The following is a 19,742-nucleotide window of genomic DNA, read 5'->3' on the forward strand; positions in this document are numbered from 1 at the left end:
CTCCAGTGCATGAGGGTTTTGGAGGCTGGGGATGGCACACCCCATGATGCAGCCTTCTGGCTCGGCAAACTAAGAGAATGGCAGTGTCCTTAACCATGACTGGGAATATAAGAGAAGCAGATTGTAACAGAAAGGATCATCTGTTGAAAGAGCAGAAGCAAGGGTAGAATAGATAATTATAAAAGATTGGTGATATTTTAAAATGACTTCTTTAGCTAGTAGTATAGAAAGTTGACTTATCAATATAAAAAAATTGAGTAAAGTCCAGTATGGATGAGATGTCAAATGAAATCTGTGGAGGCACCAGTGCTAACAGATGTATGATTTTAAGGAGCCTTGCACAGGAGCCTTTCTCCTGTATTCCACTGTGTGTCGTACGCTGTTAGGCTTTACCCAGTGCTTGCAGGCAATTAAGGAGCCTAAGCTTGGAGAGGGGGGTGCAGAAGGCAGAGCAATCAAGTTTGGGAGACTTTAGGGCAAAAAAAAAAAATGCAAGTGAGAATATAGAAGCTACCAGTGAAAAAACTAATGACACGACCCCATAAATTCTAGTCTTGTGAAAAAAGAAATGAATTCAGGCAGATTATTGCAAGTATCGAGTGTGCTCATAAGAGCTGCAGAAGTTTTATAAGCTCTATATCAAAGTAAGGTAGTACTATATTTTATTACTAGGTCATTTATGTGAAGGATATGATAGAGCTGTGATGAGAGCTGACCCTCTCTATTCTGGCCATGTTCTCTGCATCCTAAAGATAAAACAGTTGCTAGACAGAGAGTTTGTTTAGATGCAGCTTCTTAGCATCCTTCACTTCTATCTATACCAAATAGTCTTCCCTTCTTCCCCCTTAAAGAGACTTAGAAAATATCACTCTGAATTGTATAGTCTAGCTCTAAATACAAAGGATGGATTTTTAAGATTTGTTTTTATAGGATCAGAATTGCAGAATTTTAGCCTGGAAAGAAATTGTACAATCTATTTGACTCCTATGTGTTCTTCACTTGATAAATGAGACAAATAAAGAACAGCAAAGACAAGGCTTGACTAACATGTAAATCAAAAGCAGAGCTAAACTCAGGAAACCCAGGTTGCTCATGACAAATTTAGATACTCTCACTATAGTGTGGAGATTCATGTTAACTTACTGAATTAATTTACTGTATCACTTTGCATATTATACCCCTGCCCCACTCTCCTTTAAGATTCAGCAAAATTTTTATTGTGGATGAATAAAAAGTGGTTTCGATCCTTTCTCCACAGTATCAAATTTCTGAAAATTGCTGACACAAAGCACTTTCAGACCCAAATTTAATATAAAAGCACTGAGTATGCAAATAAGGCATAAAGGCAAACTTTAGAAATGAACTAAAGAGATAAAGAATCAAGATCAAGACTTGTTTAAGATTAGACTTCAGTCCTGCATTTCTGTTCTTTTCTTATAAGTCAAGGGAGTCAACAAGCACTTTGACCCCAAACTGCAGGTGCACACCTGGATTAGCAACAGTCACTGAGCTACTTATCAAACCTCACTTTCAGGGCAATGTCTGTTCAGACAAGCTCACCCCACCCCCATCCTGTTTTACTTCAGCGTCAGAAGGAAATGAAGCCACAACCAGAACAAAAAGAGCTCTAACACCTTTTGCCCCCTGCCTCCTCCTCCCTCCCCCCTCACTGTCCTCCCCACTTCTAGCTACACCACCCCAGCTGGGCTCTAATGTGATATCCCTGCCTGGCTGAGGGAGGGATCATGAGCAGGGTCTGCACTGACAGGCAAGTGACACCCAGAAGCCACAGGCTTCTGTAAGTACGAGGTCTGCGAGAGACCCAAGTCGGAGCAATGGCATTGTCACTGGAAGAATTTGTCCACTCCCTTGACCTCAGGACTCTGCCCAGGGTCCTGGAAGTCCAGTCAGGCATCTACTTTGAAGGTAAGCACCCTCTCCTGTCTGTTGGCTGGCTGCAAGTACTTATAAGGTGTATACTCTTGGGAATTTGAGGAAGAATTTTAATAGAACATGTATGAGTTCTGTTAAAGGAAAGGTGATCGTAAAAGAGAGAAAGTAATGGTCAAGACCCAAGAGTATTAGAGAAGAGAGAAATAGATAGGACTCAGGCAAATAGGGGACAGGAATTATGTGAAACTTCTTGAGTTTTCATAGCCTTCCAAATAGTACAACTCGAATGGTGAGTTATTTCTGCCTTTTCTTTGAAATTGGTTGTAATGCAAGACCGAAAAGTTTAGTTATCCATATTTATGTTTCTAGAATATAGAGAATAAAATTTCATTTTATAAAACAAAAATAATTATTAAAAGGGCGGTGTTTGGAAAGAAAAACTCAGTCAGCTCTTAACCACTTTTTGTGTTGCCTTAGTCAGTGCTTCTTACACCCTTTCTATATGGGGCCAAACTCCTCATTCTTTAAATGATGCCATCCTTATTTGAAGGTATAGAAATTAATGTTTTTTAATCACAGGATAGTTTTTAAAAATTCATGTTGAAAAGTCAGGATTAATGTGAATTATTGACTAGTAAGTTAACGTGTTTTCGTGTAATTCACTATGTTCATTCAGCAAAAGCCTGTTAAGGCCTAGAGATTCTTTAAGCAGTTAGTTTGGATAGATTAAAAAAAAAAAGAGGTGTCTTCTAGGCAAACATGTATTTCTTGTCATAATGGTGGTAGAACTGATGCAGTAACAAAATTAAATACAGTAAAACTACTAGGAAAGTAACTTAAAGAAGTGTTGGTAGATAAACCTGTCATAGAAAAAAGGTTTTAGATATTATATTATAAAAATAAAACAAAGATTGACAAATGTCAGATTCAACACACACACACACACACACCTGTTGATGCAAGCTATCATCAGCTTAATATTGGGTTTGTTTAATTCACTTGTATATTGATTTTATGGAATCAAAACACATTTTTCCATGTATACAATATTATGCAATATATCTTTGTTTACAAGTTAGCCCCCAGTCATTTTTTTGCTTCATAGTTTGTGCTATTGAGGCTTTTTTTTTTTTTTTTTTACTGTGACGCATAGCCTTTATTTCCTGGTAATTTAATTAAACAAATAGGTTTCAATTATGATACCATTAATATGGCACCTAATTGCTACCTAGGTGCTATGGCACCTAAAAGCATTATTATTTTTTTTTTAATTTTATTTAGTTATTTTTCAAGTACAGTTTTTTGTCTATTTTTCCCATCCCAGCCTCCCCTGCCCCTTGCTCCCCACCCCACTCCCATTTCCTCCCCCCCCCTTAGTTCTCGTCCCTGTGTCCTTCCTATTTGTTCCTCCAAATCCCTCCCCCTTTTTCCCCTTAACTTCCCTTCCTTCTCCCCTCTGGTCACTATCCCCTTGTTCTCTATTTCAGTGTCTTTGTTTTTTGGGTTGTTTTTTTTTTTCTGCTTACTTGTTTGTTTTGTTGTTTAGCTTCCTGTTAAAGGTGAGATCATATGGTATTTGTCTTTCAGCACATATAAAAAGTTGGTCTTTATTTCCAGGTTACCAAAATATTTTCCTACATTATTTTATATCAGTTTATCCATTTTGTAGTTCACATTCAGTTTTTAATTCATTTGGAGGACACTTTGCTCTAAGGTGCAGAGGGATCCAATTTTAGGTTTTTTCCATAAAATAAACCTGACCCGCCAGTACCATTTACCCAGCTAGCCATCCTTTCCCCTTTGATTTGTGTTGCTGCTTGTACGTTATATTTAAACTTGCATCTGGAACAATCTGTCTTGGAAATATCACTTATATACCATTAGTCTATTTTTTCCTCAGCTGTGCCAAGATCACCCTATTTTTGTAACTATGGCTCTGAAATGTGTTAATACGTAGTCCATGTATAGACCAATCCCTGCTTTTGCTCCTTTTATTTAACTTGACTTTAGCTATTCTAGATGGTTTTGAATATGTTCTTAAAGAAACCAGTCAGTTACTTAAGAAATTGAACTAGAATTTGTATTGGATTATATTGATTTTCCAATATTGACTTAGGAAGATTTGACATTTTGATATTAAGTCTTAGAAAAAAATATTGTATGTCTCCCCATATGTGCAGAGCTCTACATCCTTTAATACTTTACTGCTCTGCGATACTTCAATCAAGGGGGAAAAGTATATACGTAGAGGAATTTTTATGAAGGAACTACATTTATGTAACCACCATCCTGTCAAGAAATAAAAAATTACAAGTATTCTAGAAATCTCATCTTGTGCTTTTCCCTCAATCCTTTTCCTTTACCCTCCTCAAAGGTGATCAGTATCATAACTTTTGTTCATTTATGAACTTTATATAAATAAAAAATTATAGCATGTATCATTTCCTAATTGGCATATATGCTCAACATAATCTTTTAAAAATTAATCAGTGATGTTCTATATAGTTTATTCATTTCAATGTGTATAACATTTCATTGAATGAATATACACGATTTATTAGTGCATTCTACTGCTAGTGGACATCTGAATTATGTCTAGTATGGAGTTCTTACCAGTAACGTCATCACGAACATTTTTGTACATGTGCTTACACATGTATGTATATTCAGTCACGTATATAAACTAACAAAATTTCTATGTCATATGTATGTGTATACTCAGCTTTGGTGAATAATGAAAAACAAGTTTCCCTAGTAGTTATACCAATTTACATTGCTACCAGCAGTGTATGGGAGTTTCGATTAATCTATATCCCTGGCAACATTTGATGTTATCAGTCATTATAATTTAGTTATTCTTGAGTATAGTGTTGGTAGTTTGCATCTTCCTGCCTGGTGACTAATGAAATTAAGCACCTTTTTACACATATATTTACTGGCCTTTTGGAGATGCTGTTGTATAAAAACATTGTTCATGTCTCTTGACCATTTCTCCACTGGACTTTATAAACTTTTTTTTTTTTAATATTTTATTTATTTATTTTTCGAGAGAGGAGAAGGGAAGGAGAAAGAGTGGGAGAGAAATATCAATGTATGGTTGCCTCTTATGCTTCCCCAGCTGGGAACTGGCCTGCAACCCAGGCATGTGCCCTGACTGGGAATCGAACCGTGATACTCTGGTTCACAGGCCCGCGCTCAATCCACTGAGCTACGCCAGCCAGGGCTAAACTTTTTAATCAATTGGAATATATATATATTCCAACATATATATATGTACATGCTATATATACACTATATACATGCACTACACACACACACACACACACACACACACATACACTGGGATTTCTAACCCTTTGTCTGTTATCCATGCTGAGATATCTATCTCAGTCTATACCTTAATATTTCATTTTTTAAATGGTGTGTTTTGATGAAAGTTTTAATTTTAATGGTATTGTATTCAGTTTATAATTGCTTTCTTTTTATGTCTTGTCAAAGAATTTTTTTACCCCAAATTCATAAGAATATTTTCTCTTTTTTTAAGTTTCCAATTTCTTTTTTTTTTCAATTACAATTTACATTCAGTATTATTTGTATTAGTTTCAGATACACAGCATAGTGGTTAAACAACAATATACTTTATATAGTAGTCCTCCCATATTTCATTCACCCACCTGGCACCATGCCTAGTTAGTGCAGTATTACTGATTATATCCCCATGACTGTTTTGTGACTACCAATTGGTACTTCTCAGTCCCTTCATCTTTTCACCCAGTCTCCCAACCTTCCTTTCCTCTGGCAGCCATCAGTCTGCTCTCAGTGTCTACGACTCTGTTCGTATTTTGTTTGTTCTTTTATTTTGCTCTTTGGATTCCACGTATAAGTAAAATCATATGGTATTTATCTTTCTATGTCTGATTCAGCAAAATTCCCTCTAGGTCTAGCCATGCTGTTGAAAATGGTAGGATTTCATTCTTTTATTATGGCCAAGTTGTATATATATATATATATATATATATATATATATATATATATATATACAAACAAAATCTCACCATTATTTATCCATTTGTCTGTTGATGGGCACTTAGGTTGCTCTTCATAGCTTGGTTATTGTAAACAATGGTGCAATGAACATGAGAGTATATATTGTCTTTCAAAGTAGTGATTAATGTGTTGGGTTTCTTCGAATATATACCCATAAATGCAATCACTGGGTCACAAGGCAGTTCCATTTTCAATTCCTTGAGGAACCTCCACACTGTTTTCCATAATGGCTGCACAAAACCAATCTGCATTCCTACCAATAGTGCACAAGGTGTCCTTTTCTCCACATCCTCACTGACATTCGCTGTTTGTTGATTTATTAATGACAGCTATTCTGACAGGTGTGTGGTGATATCTCATTGTGGTTTTAATTTGCATTTCTCTGATGATCAGTGACAGTGAGCATCTTTTCATACATCTGTACATTCTCTCTGGAGAAGTGTCTATTCAGGTCCTCTGTCCATTTTTAATTGGATTGTTTGATTTTCTGGTGTTGAGTTGTATCAGTTCTGTATAAATCTTAGATATTAACCCTTAATTATAAGCAAGGATCTTCTCACATTCAACGAGTTGCCTTTTGTTTTGTCCATGGTTTCTTTTACCATGCAAAACTTTTTTAGTTTGATGTAGTCCCATTTGTTTATTGTGGAAGATAATTTCTTTCATTGTTTTTTAGTCTCTCCTTAAGATCTGCATCTACCTAGAAATTTTTTTGTTTTTGGATATGGTTTGAAGTTGAGATCAATGTTTACTTTTTTCTTCTATGGAGACAATTGTTACAGTAGTTTTATGGACAAACTGCCTTTTTCCTTCTCTCTAACTGCGTCATGTTAGCCATAAACAGTGTCCATACATGACTGGGACTCTTTCTATAGCTTCTATTCTGTTCCATTTATGTAATTGCTGTCCAGTCTCACCTTGTCTTAATTAATATAGATTTGCACCAATGTAATGTACAACTTATATTAAACATAATAATATGTGGCAGAGCCATGCTTCCCAAACTTAGTTGCACATTAGAAATATGTGGGAAGTATTAAAACTAGAGATGCCTAGTCTCTCCTCAAAAGATAAAAATTTAATTATGTAGGAAATAAGGCATTACCATGAGGTTTTTAAAATTCTCCCTGATGATTATGACATGCACCCAAATTTGAGAACTGCTAGTTTGAGAACTATTATATAATGTTCTCTCAATTTATTATCCCCCCCAGGTTTAGCAGCATGAATTTTCATATACATTTTAGAATTAACTCATCAACTTTTACAAAAGCCCTCTTGGCATTCTGATTAACAGTGCTTTGGTTGGACAGAATTGCCACCATTTTAAGTTTTCTAATCCATGAACCTCATGTAGCCTTTCAGTTATATAGATCTCTTTAATTTTATAATTTTTTAGTTTTGTTTTGTTTCTTTCATTGATTTCTAACTTGACCTCTATTATTTTATTGCGTCTGTCTATTTGCTCCTTTTCTAGTTTTCTAGGTTAAACAAGCAATCATTTAAAAAAACATTCGTTGATTTTTGATAAATGTTTAAAACTGTATTTTTCCTCTTAATATGTAACTGTTACCCATAAATTTTGCCATGTAGTAGTTTTTCTATTACTCAGTTCCAAATACAATTCATTATTTTTGATCCAATAGATAGTTATTTATTTACTGATAATATGGGATTTCCTTCAGTTATTCTTTTGCTTTAATTGATCATTTTATTGTGTGTTGTTAGAGAACAATAGTCTGCATTATCTCGTGTCTTTCTAATTGAGTGAGGCTTCCCTTGCTTGATGGCATGAACCATATCTTACAATGAAATATTTCATATGTGCTTTAAAAAACACATATTTTGTTGTTTGGTATAGCATCTTTCAGTAAATACCAAATTGCCCAAGTTTTGTGTTTCTTTGTGCTGATCTTGCTCTCATTGCTTATTTTTTTTTTGTGGTTTTTATCATCATTTCTTAAGAGGGCTATTAAAAAAAAATCCTTTAACAGCTGTTGATATATCTAGTTTACTCCTTATTTCCGCTTTTTTGTTTGGTCATATTTTTGAGGTTGTTGCATCTGTTTGTGTTAATGAGGGCTATACCTTACTCTGCTATTATTGTTCTTCTTTTATATGACTTTTTCATTAAGTTCTAGGTTGTTAGATAATGTTACTAATCCAGTTTTCTCTTGGAACATTTTTTTCTAAGCATTTATTTTCAAGTTTTTGGCATTTTGTTTAAAGTGCATGTTCTTCATCTTTTCTGCTTGTTGTATCAGTGTAGGCAGCAGAGAACCAGGTTTGGCCCACACTGTGGTGATGATTTCAGGACAGAAGATTTTCGGGGAAAGGAGATTTGAGGGAAATTGAGAAAATCAAGTTGTGTAAGGTTCTATGGTACTGGATTGAATACCCCCAGTTTGCAACCACAGTGATAATAAGCAGCATGGCCATCAATCATATGCTGCTCAAGCACCTAGTAAATTGCCCTGTTGATGTGAAGCATGGCACTGGGGTTGTAAACCCAGGTCTCTGGGTCCTGGCTGTTATAAATGAGGGCTGATTCCATGGTCAACTTAAAGCCTTCAGAATCTGTTTTGTCTCTCTCAAGAAAAATGGGCTTCATCATAACCCTGAAGGTTGAGGTGAAGATTAATTGAGCTATTGCATGTAAAATATTTAGCAGAATGACTGTCCTTTAAGAATCTTGCAGTAAATCTTAAGTGTTACTATTATGATTACCATGTTGGTATATTACGAGGAAAACTGAGCAACCATTTTTCAAAAAGTAAAATGCAACTGATTTGAATTTCACTATTGTTACATACACCAACATAAATTAAATATGGAGAAAAAGTATTAAAAGTTAAAACATTAACAATAAAAGAAATGATAGAAAAATATTCAACTAGGTGCTTTAAAAAGTGAAAAAGTTAGACTTATAAAGGAGAAATTTCCTTATTAAAAAAACAAACTAAAATACATAAATGCAGATGAAAGTCAAACTACAAACTGAGAAAATTTTTGTAGTATATGCATCAGACAGTGTGTAAATATGTAAGTGTATAAAGCATTATTAAATAACAATAAACAAAAATTAATGTGACATTTTAAAATGAGAAAATATATATAAAAAAAGAAGTTCAAATGTCAGAATCATAATAAAATTTTTCAAGTTTACTAATAATAAGATGCAAATAAAAAAGAAATCACTTAATCACTTTTTAGGTCACAGATCTTAAAAAGATTGACAAAACCCAAGACCCAGCTGGTGTAGCTCAGTGGATGGGGCATGGGCTGCAAACCAAAGTGTCGCTGGTTCGATTCCCAGTCAGGGCACATGCCTGGCTTGCAGGCCAAGCCCCCACTTGGGGGCACACAAGAGGCAACCACACATTGATGTTTCTCTCCTTCCCTTCCTCTCTCGCTAAATATAAATAAAAATAAAATCTCAAAAAAAAGATTGACAAAACCCAATGTAAGCATGTGTATATTAAAATGAGGAGAAGCACAGTTGTTGGGTGTGTAGACTGTTACAGATTTCAGAATATCAATTGGGAAATATGCATCTTCATATAACATGTGCACGAATATGTGACCTCTAGAAATTAACTTAAAATACACTTACAAAAATAAAAATCATGATTATACAAGAATGATCATAAGCAGCATCTTTTATATACAAACATCAAGTGAATATGAGCATGGAATAGCTTATATAAAGTACAATAATACATTTTCAAGGGGCTAGAATTATAGTGGGGGAAGAAAGCAAAGCCCTTACCCTGTTGGAACTTATATTTTTGTGAATGGGACAAATGAGAAACAAATGACAAATTTAATATACGTACAAGTGTTGTGAAGGACTAAATAGGTAGTGAAACGAGGCAAGGGGAAGAAATGATTTTTTGATAGGGTAATTAGGGCAGATACCTTGGATGAGATGAAATTTAGCAGGGGCCAGAATAAACGGAGGAAATGAGCCTGACACATATCTGGAAGAACATTTATGCTGAGGACAGAGCAAGTACAAATCACATAACATTCTTCCTAATTAGGAAACAGGAGGAGGTCAGTGGGAATGAAGCACTGCAATTGCAGGGAAGGATGGTGGGGGATGAGCTTGGGGATGTGGTGGGGAGGTATGGATTGCGTAGGACTCAAAGGCCAAAGTAATACTTAATTTGGTACAGAGTGGGCTGGGGAACAGGTGGGGGCTCTAAGATATAGTCACACTAAAGAGCTGATTTAGGGATAGAGAACTGAATGCTGGGAAGGAATCAGCCATGCAAACATATGGAGACCAAAAAGAATTTAGTCTGTTTGAGGAAGAGAAAAAATATCCCTGTACCTTGTACAGACAGAAGAAAACAGAGAGGAGAGAGTTTAGGAGAAGAGGTTTAAGGAGTAGGCAAGAGCATTTCAAGGAGTTTGGATTTTACGACAAATGCCAATGAGCAGTATGAGGCAAGAGATCGACAGAGCCTGACTGCTGCTTTAGGAGACTCATTGGCTGCTGTTGGGAGAAGAGGGCAGAATTACAATGAGACCCATCAGGAAACCATGCAGCAGTCCCAAAGACAGACTGTGGTGGCTTGATTTAGTCTGCAGAGAAATGACCAGTCAGGGTATGCTTTGGAGATAGAAATGTCACAGCCTGGTAATGGATTCAGTGTGCATGAGAGGTGGAGACTAAAGGATAATTGCAAGGATTTGAGCTAAGCCACTAGATTGGTGTTTGTATATTTGACAGAGTTACGATGGCCAGGGGAGGAAGAGGTCTGGTGGGAAAAGCAAAAGTTCTGTTTTGACACGTTAAATATAAATATTTATCAGAGTGGAGATTTCAAGTAGGCAACTGAAAAGTCTGTTTTGGCCACAGAGAAAGGTCATGGCTGGAATGTCCCATCTATAATATAATTTATCAGGATTTTATATGATCACAAACCTTGTCAGTTAAAAATAATAAGTATGAACTTTTCTACTGATTTTTATGATCATTCTAAAATATACACAATAATAAAAATTGTAAGAGGATAAAGATGAAATTAACAATGTTTTAAATAACTTTAATTTTCTCTTAAAATATATTTTATTTCATAAAAGATAACTTTATTATATCAACTATCAATATATTTTAGTGAAAGCAATATAACTGAAAATTATTAAAAATATTAGCCCTGGTTGGTTTGACTCAATGGATTGCATGCTGGCCTGTGAACCAAAGGGTCACTGGTTCCATTCCCTGTCTAGGGCACATGCCTGGGTTGCAGAATGGGTCCCCGGTGGGGGATGCATGAAAGGAAACCACACATTGATATTTTTCTCCCTCTTTTCCCCCCTCCTTTCCCTCTTTAAAAATAAATTTTTTTAAATGAACTTTAAAAAAAAGGAATATATAACATATTTTCACTACCGAATACTTCAATATTATGAAAATGTTCATTTAATACCACATGCTATAATAATTCAAATAAATGGTTCTATTTTATTTAAGTACTTGTTTTGAATAATAGCTCTTAAAGGTACTTCATAAAGACACAATAAACACCATATACACACTATACATAACACATACTTAGAGCAGATTTATCATTAATGTTGGTGACTATTGTATGTGACCTTCATAAATCTTATTTTTAAGTTTCTTCAGATTATATGCAGCTGATAAAAAACTTGTGCTAGGAATAGAAGTGCCTATTAAATACTAGCAAATATTAAAGTTAAATATTAGAAAACTTTTATATTGAATAGTAGCATTGTTTAATTTTTGTATTTGTTTTATGTCAAAACAAATATGAATTGGCCCTGGCTGGTGTGACTCAGTGGAATGAGTGCCTGCGAACCAAAGGTCTGATTTGGTCTGCGAACCAAAGGTTTGGCCGGTTTGATTCCCAGTCAGGGCACATGCCTGGGTTGCATGCAGGCCAGGTCCTAGGTAGCGGGTGTGTGAGAGGCAACCACACACTGATGTTTCCCTTTCTCACACCCTTCTCCTCTCTCTAAAAATAAATAAATACAATCTTTAAAAAACAAATATGAGTCATAGTTCTAATATTTTCTTCTATTACCTCACATCTTGTAATATACTATGGAATATGCAACCCACTTTAGAGAACCCCATTGGAAGACAACATAACTGTATCACAAATCCATGAAAGATCATGTAATCTATGCATGAATTATTGTGATACACAACATAACTGCCTTGACCTGTGCCATTATATCGCCCTCAATTCTTTGAAAGAATGGTTTGTAGCTAAGAAAAAAATGTGAAGAATTTTTAAAAACAGTGTTCATTTATTCCAATTTCCTCCATTTGAGTACAGCATAGGATTGTGCTTTCCCACACTTCTGCAGCCATAAGACTTACACTGGCCAATTGAATGAGAGCAGAAGAATGTGTACCATTTGGGGACAGATGTTTTTAGGAACCAGTTTATAATTTAATGCATTTGATCCTGATAGACCATTACAAGATGGAGCCTCAAACAGTCTGGCTTCCTGGGAGACTAGAGTTATTAGAGACCCTGCCCTGGTGGAATGAAAAATATACCTACACTGTTTAATTTTGTGAGACCTTGAGGTATTTTGTTCATTCAGCATAATTGAAACTTTCCTGACTGATACAAGTTGTATTTATTACTTCTAGAAATGCACTTATTACCAATTTTAAAAATTAGCCATGAGATTTATTCTGGAGAGAGTCATGAAATGTCAAGGAAGCTCCTTGGGAAATAATGCTACCACATGTTCATGGAAGAGTGATTCACCACTCTGTATTCAGGGAACTTATTTCTTCCTTGAATACTCTTTATATTGCTAATATTAGCACTCATCACTATTCACATATGTAACCATTTTGGTGTTGAATTAAAAATATGGCAAAAACACCTGGTTTGCATTATTATCTTGTTCAATGAACTGAATATTGAGAAAAATATTTTTGCTCTATAGGAATAATTCAGTGACACAGCTGAGAAGTTAGGAAATGCAAAAGCACAGAATTACCAAAAACTGCATCAAACAGAAAGAAATACTATTAACATTTTCATGTATTCTCTTCTACTTTTTATGAAAGTATGAATTAACTTTTAAAAAGAGAAAAATTTATGCTAAAATTTTTTTTGCCTTGCTGTATCCAGAATCTCACTACTCACCACAACCACCATCTACCACCTTGATTCAAGCCATCATAATTTATTGCCAGAATTATCAAAGTAGCCACTTAACTGGGCTTCCTGCTTCTCTGTCACTCCTCAAATCTGTTCTCCACATGACATAAAGAATCATGCTTTTAAATTGTGTATCAGATTATGCTGTTTCTCTGTTAAAAATCCTCCAGTGGTTCTCTATTTTTTACAATGGGTGATAAGGCCCTATTTCCCCCTTCTTGCTCCCATTATTTATCTGAGTTTATTGTTTATTAATATCCTCCTTCCAGCCACACTGACTTCCTCACTGTTCCTCAAACTGAGGGATACTCTTCTGGCCTTAATTAAAGCTTTGCTTGGTCTCTTCCCTTGAGCTGGCTAGCTCTTTTACCAAATGCAAACATGGTTAACTCCTTTTTAACATAAGTCTTACCCTAACTACCCTATCTAATACTGCAAAAATTTTGCACTTCCTCCCTGTATTCCCTATTCTTTCTACTATGTTCTTCTGTTTTGTTTTGGAATTCAAACACCTATCTCATTCCTCCATGCCATATAAGTTATTCATTGTTTATTTCTGTGTCTTCTTCTATCAGATTTTTCTCACATCTTAATTGAGGTATAATTTTCTAAGCCACAAAGTCCACCCATTATAAATATGTAATTCAGTGACTTTTAGCAAGTTTATAGGGTTGTGTAACCACCACTAATTTTAGCCCATTTCCATCCCTCAAAGAAGTCCCCTGAACTATTTGCCAATAATCGTCACTGGTATTTCCAGCCCCTACCAACCATTCATCTGCTTTCTGTCTATAAATTATCTTTTTCTGAACATTTCATGTAAAATAAATTATACAGTGTATGTCTTTTATATTTAGCTTTTTTTAGTTAGTATGTTTTTGAGCTTTATCCATGTTGTAGCATGCATAAGTATTTTGTTCTTTTCTATTGCAAATGATATTTTATTATATGAATACTCTATATTTTGTTTATCTATATCAATTAAAGGACATATTATTTCCCTCTGGATATATTATGACTAATGTACCATTTTACATTTCTACTTACAGGGTATTAGGATTTCAGTTTCTCTAAATTCTTACTAAAACCTGTTATTTTCTATTTTTATATTATGGTCAGTGGTATCACATTGTAGTTTTTAATTTGCATTTCTTTAATAACAAGTGACATTGAACAATTTTTATGTGCTTATTACACGTCTTTTCTGATAAAAACCTCTTCATACTGTTTGCCCATCTTTGTTTGTCTTCTTGTTATTGAGTTATACCTGGTGGAGCCAGTTCTTTCTACAGCTAAAATAATCTATATGCATTAGCCTAGAACTGATCCTTCTATACTTACAGGTAAGGAGAATGGCTTCCACTAAGCATAGCTCACCAGTTTTATCATTAGGATCTATTGTTTATGGAAGACTTCCCGTTTTCATACAGTCCTTGAGCTAAGAATGATTTTTAAAATATTTACAAATAGTTGAAAAAATCAAAATGTGATTTTGTAACAAGTGATTATTATACAAAATTTAAATTTCTCTGTTTATAAATAAAATTTTATTGGAATGTTAATAAGAGAATTATTTCTGTATTTCTATTCTAATATTTGATTTACAAGTATTTTCAGATATAGATAGCAAATATTTTCTTCTGTGACTTATTTTATGCATTTTTCCTAACATCTTTCAAAGCAAAATGTTTTAAATTTTGATGAAATCCAATTTATCAATTTTTTTCTTTAGCACTCATATTTGTGATTAAAGTCACACAAATTTTGTCCAATGTTTTACATTGGGGGTCTCTTAGATCACTCCCAGTTTTGATGATTTTCAGGAAATACAGAACTCAGAAAAGTAGTTTTACTTAGAGTTATGGTTTTTTACACAGAGAGGATATGGATTAAAGTGTACAAAGGAAAAGGGCAGGTATGGCAGAGTTCATGAGAAAAGAGGCACAAGTCGCCGGTTATTCTCTAAGTCTCCTGGAAACCACATGTCACAACACTGGCAGAGTATTTCCAGTTAGGGGAGCTCACTCCTGCCCTGGTGTCCACGATCTTTATTGGAACGGTGACTTAGGCATGGGGTATTTGTGCAACTGCTCTTAGTCACAGAGTCTCCAACCCCTCCAGAGGTCAAGTTACACAGTGTGATTCAGATCCATGGGTGTACAAAACAGACATTCACCATTAATAACATTGTTATCATAAACTATCTGGTGTGGCCTGAGATTTTGGATATAGGATAACACTCTGATCTGACAGGTTATTTTAAGGGTTCAGATGCTGTCTCTCAGAAGCCTGTAAAGCCTAATCCTTGCTTTGGAATATGCAGAGTTTGAGCACCCCAAACCCATGGAATTAACCCTTTACTTCCTAGTTTTTTTAAAGAATTTTATCTCTTACCTTTAGATCTAATTTCCATTTGACTTAGCCACAATTTTCTAAAGTCTTAAATCCAAGTAATGAAAAAAATTAACTAACTTTATACAGTTATCAAGCATGCTATGAACAAATCAGTTAGAAAAGACTTTCTAGTTGGGAGAAGTGAGGGAGTTTCCCAGATAGCTGGGTGAATGGCTTTCCAAACTCATAGAACATCTTTACCAAAATGTTATAGGAGAAATGTGTTAATATAGTTTAAGAAAAAGTGAGAAACTAGTGAGGCTGGAAGGAGGGGAAGAGTGATCTGAAATGATTACAGAGAGAAAATGGTAGAGAACCATACACGGTACTTTTGGACATTCAAAATTTTACTCTTAAAAGAATTGGAAACTTGGAGATACTAATCAAATTAGCAAAACAGCTAAAACAATGATAGAATTATTTTCTTCACTATGTATTGAGATACCATGAGCAATTTCTTTTAACTGTTTATCAAGCAAAGGAATACTTGATGAAACCACACATACATTTACATAAGTCAGACCACAGTTTTGCTGAAATGAGTTCATAAATAAAATGCTCAAAGTTTATCTTATACCAGGTGTTAAATGCCATAAAGATTAGTTTCCCTTCGTGAAAAGTAAGATTTTAAGTACCATGTTTTGAATACATTAAATAATATATTTGTTTTTCCTGCCAAAATATACTAGAATCATGGAAATTATTTTGTAAAGTTGTATGTCTCTCTCTTCTATTTTTCCTTATTTCTTTCTTCCTTTTACAAAATAAATAAAATATGATTTGTGCCTTTAAGGACTCCATAGGACAGTAAAAAGATATAGATATTTTAAAATCTATATGTCTGATAGAAAGTGAAAGTTTCTCCAATAGGTGTAAACCCTGAAAACACTGGGAAGAACACAATTTACCACTCAAGTCAGAGGCAGCATAACAAGAGGTACAGATATACATATATATGTATATGTATATATAGGTATATATATATATTTTTTTGCTGGATCTTGCAGAATAAAGATGAGCAGGTAAATAAGAAATTTTTCAAAATAAAAGAGTTTAAAGGTTATATACATTTGAAAATTTAAAATATGGCCCAAGAAGAACCCAGGGAACAGTAGGTAATTACATAGTTTGTGGTCATATTTTAAGTGGCTTCTGAATTCTAATGAGGATATTGAATTTATTCTGTAATCAATAGGAATCCATAAAAATATTATTTTTAATGTGTTTTCCTGATTATAAAATTAAAACGTGTTCATTGTAAATGATTTTTAAAATGTAGGAAAAGCCAAAGAATTTTTAAGATGTTTAAGACAAAAAAAAATCAGCTCTGATGAATAGATTAGATTCCAGTACAGGTTTACCGGATGGATTTGAGTCGAACCATAAGGAGCTAATAGCACCTGAAGGAAACAGATAGAATCTAGCCTTTTAGGTAGAATCTTATGAACTTCACAGTTTGTAAGAAGCATCCAGCAAAAAAGAGTTGATCACAGGTCTGAGGTCCCTGGACTAAGTAAATGTGGTGGGTGTTCAAACGTTACTTGAAACTATTAGTACAGAGCAGCAGAGGTTTTGGAGATGTGGGCATGATTCAGTTACAGCCCAATGAGTCTGAAGTTCCTATAGGACACTCAGGTGCAAATGAACATTACATCACCCAAAACGTACTTCTGAAGTAAAAGGAGTCATCAACTTGTCACTTCTAACATATTTGTAAATAGGTGAAATAAGTCTTATTTCAGGAATGACCCTGTAGTCCATTTGAGAAGAAATACAAAGGTCTCAAAGAACAAGATAGAAGGTGTGGATAGAGAGGGAGCCTGTCAAAACAAAAGGTGTCTTTTGGAGGAGAAGCAGGAGAAAGTGGGGTAGTTTGACAAAAAGAAATGACACAGAACAATAAGTTTTGAAAGTGTCAAGGCTAAATATTTTTAGCACATTGTTTATGATGGATTATTAACTATGACTATAGCCCTATGTATATAAAACTTATTATGTGTCAGGCACTCTGCCATGCCCTTTGTATATATATTTGGGTATGTAAACATATATAATGTATACATAAATATATTTTATGTATGTGTATGACTATATAAAAATATATGTGAATATATCTAAAACAACATATATAGATAATACTTTATATATGCTCATCTATCTTAAAATTTAGTATGTATATGTACACATGTATTTAATCTTACTTAAATTATTTAATTCATTATTTCTATAAAGAAACCTAATCCCTGGCCATATCTTGTGAGATTATTATTATATCCATTTTTAAGGTCACCTATTTGCCATATCACCTACATATGCCCTAGAGATAAAATTTAAAGTTTATTCTTGCCCTGCTCACCTGAAGAGTTTACAAGATTCTATAGTGAATTCTATCATTATAGAACCATCAATGTTTTAAGAAATATGATAACAATTTACTAATGGCACTTTGACAGTACAAATTTGGTTGCTAGAATAAACATGCATAAGAAATAACTAGTACTAGTTACACATTTGTTTTGTCTTTTAATAACTTATTACTGGTTCCAATTGCAATTTGATAAGTGTAACCTTGAAGTATTAACTTTAAAGCTGGTTGAACAAGTATATTGAAAAATGATACTTAGTGAATTATGTGTTACATGAACTTGACTTTTATCGATTTGATGCATATATAAAGTTCATAGAGCAACAAATTATGCCTTTTTAATGCCATCATAATTATTTTATATCTAACTAAATTTAAGTTTTTTTCAGGCTTAATTTAGTCAGCTAGGAACTGGAAGTAAAATCAGGACAAATTTGAAAATTATAGCATTGTATTTAACACGTATTTACTCATATTTTATATACTTTACATATTCATACAAAGCAAAAAGTTTCACTTTTTAATATGCACTTACAATACTAATATTAGTTCATATAGACTCAAGAGGAAATAAATTATATAAAAGTGTAATTAAATATGTATGGCCTCTCACCTTTTAAAAAAGAAATTTCAACCAAAACAAAACAGCAATATCTTTACATGAGCATATATTTATAAGATTTATGAAAAATAAGCATTAAATCTCTAGAGTAGAATTTTTCTACATTTACAAAATGTTCCATTGAGTTTCACCAACTGATATTTGAGACAATCCAAGTTCACCAATGTTAAAAATTGAAAACTTTTTATACCTCAGCTCTAAATTAGGTGAAATTTGTTTTACCACAAACTTAAAATTGATCATGTTTTATTAAATAAATCTAAATTTGCTCAGGGTTATTAGCATATGGTTAGATACTAAAATAAATATTAGAATAAAAATTGGAAAACTTGTGTTTATGTTCATTTAAGAAATATATATCGAAATCATACTGATTTGGTAATATGCAAAACTTACACTTGTGGCTACATTTTTAAGGTATAAACTTGTTTGAAATGATGTTGTTTTTTTGCAATCATTTTTATCTAAGACTTGATACTTCAGCTAATGTATAATTTGACTATTAGATTGCCTATAGGCCATACACTATAGATCAATAAAAACCATTGCTCTATGATTCTTTCAATGTAATTAAACATTATATTTTTAGAAATAAGAATAAAAATGTTTAAAGTTTAAAAACACAAAATATTTTTAAAAGTTTAGTGCATTTCTCTATGTGTGCTTGAATAAAATAGTTTGTCACCCTAAAATTTAGCTCCAGCAGGCCTTATTTTAGGAAAGTGTCCTGAAATAGGCATTTGAAGAACAAGCAAAAGAAGCTCAGTTAAGAGTAAGTTCAGCTGTATTATTTTCTAAAGTTTTAGAAGAAAATGACTGCCAGAAACTTTTTGTTATTTACTGAAATGGAGATGTCCTAAAACGCAGACGGTTTTGAACCAGGGGGCACAGTTTTTACATCCACACCACGGTGCTGACTCTCAGACATTTCTAACTCACTGTCACCAAGTATCCAACCCAACTACGCAACACAAGATTAAAAAGTGGAGTGCGGCATGTGATTCTGTATAGGTACATAAATATAGATTACTTACTTTTTCATTTTATAAATGTAAAAAAAAGACTGAGCAAGATTTAAATAAAAATAGTAGTTTTTTTTGGCTGCTAGACTGCCAATGCTGTGAAATGGACATTTTGGTTAGGGATTTTAATTGCCTAAATTTATTTTAACAGGTACAAATTATTGCTCGTCTACTTAATATTGAGCAACATTTATTAAAGGAAAATAAAATTAAAACTTTTGCCTTAAGTATGGTAGTTT

At 33.8% G+C, this 19,742-nt stretch overlaps 1 protein-coding gene across 3 annotated transcripts in view; it reads left to right on the forward strand.

Annotated features, from left to right (window-relative positions):
• The first annotated feature begins 1,625 nt into the window (after nt 1-1,625).
• The window catches only part of THEMIS (thymocyte selection associated), a 163,736-nt gene continuing 145,619 nt past the window's right edge, over nt 1,626-19,742 (forward strand). For all 3 annotated transcript variants that reach the window (XM_053664928.1, XM_053664927.1, XM_037147942.2), the window contains exon 1: nt 1,626-1,926. In XM_053664928.1, the coding sequence (XP_053520903.1) occupies nt 1,836-1,926 (91 nt within the window). In that variant the 5' untranslated portion in view covers nt 1,626-1,835. The remainder of the gene's footprint in view (nt 1,927-19,742) is intronic.

This window comes from Artibeus jamaicensis, unplaced genomic scaffold (genome assembly GCF_021234435.1).
Source record: "Artibeus jamaicensis isolate MK-2021 breed Jamaican fruit bat unplaced genomic scaffold, CSHL_Jam_final contig_387, whole genome shotgun sequence".
NCBI lineage: Eukaryota > Metazoa > Chordata > Mammalia > Chiroptera > Phyllostomidae > Artibeus > Artibeus jamaicensis.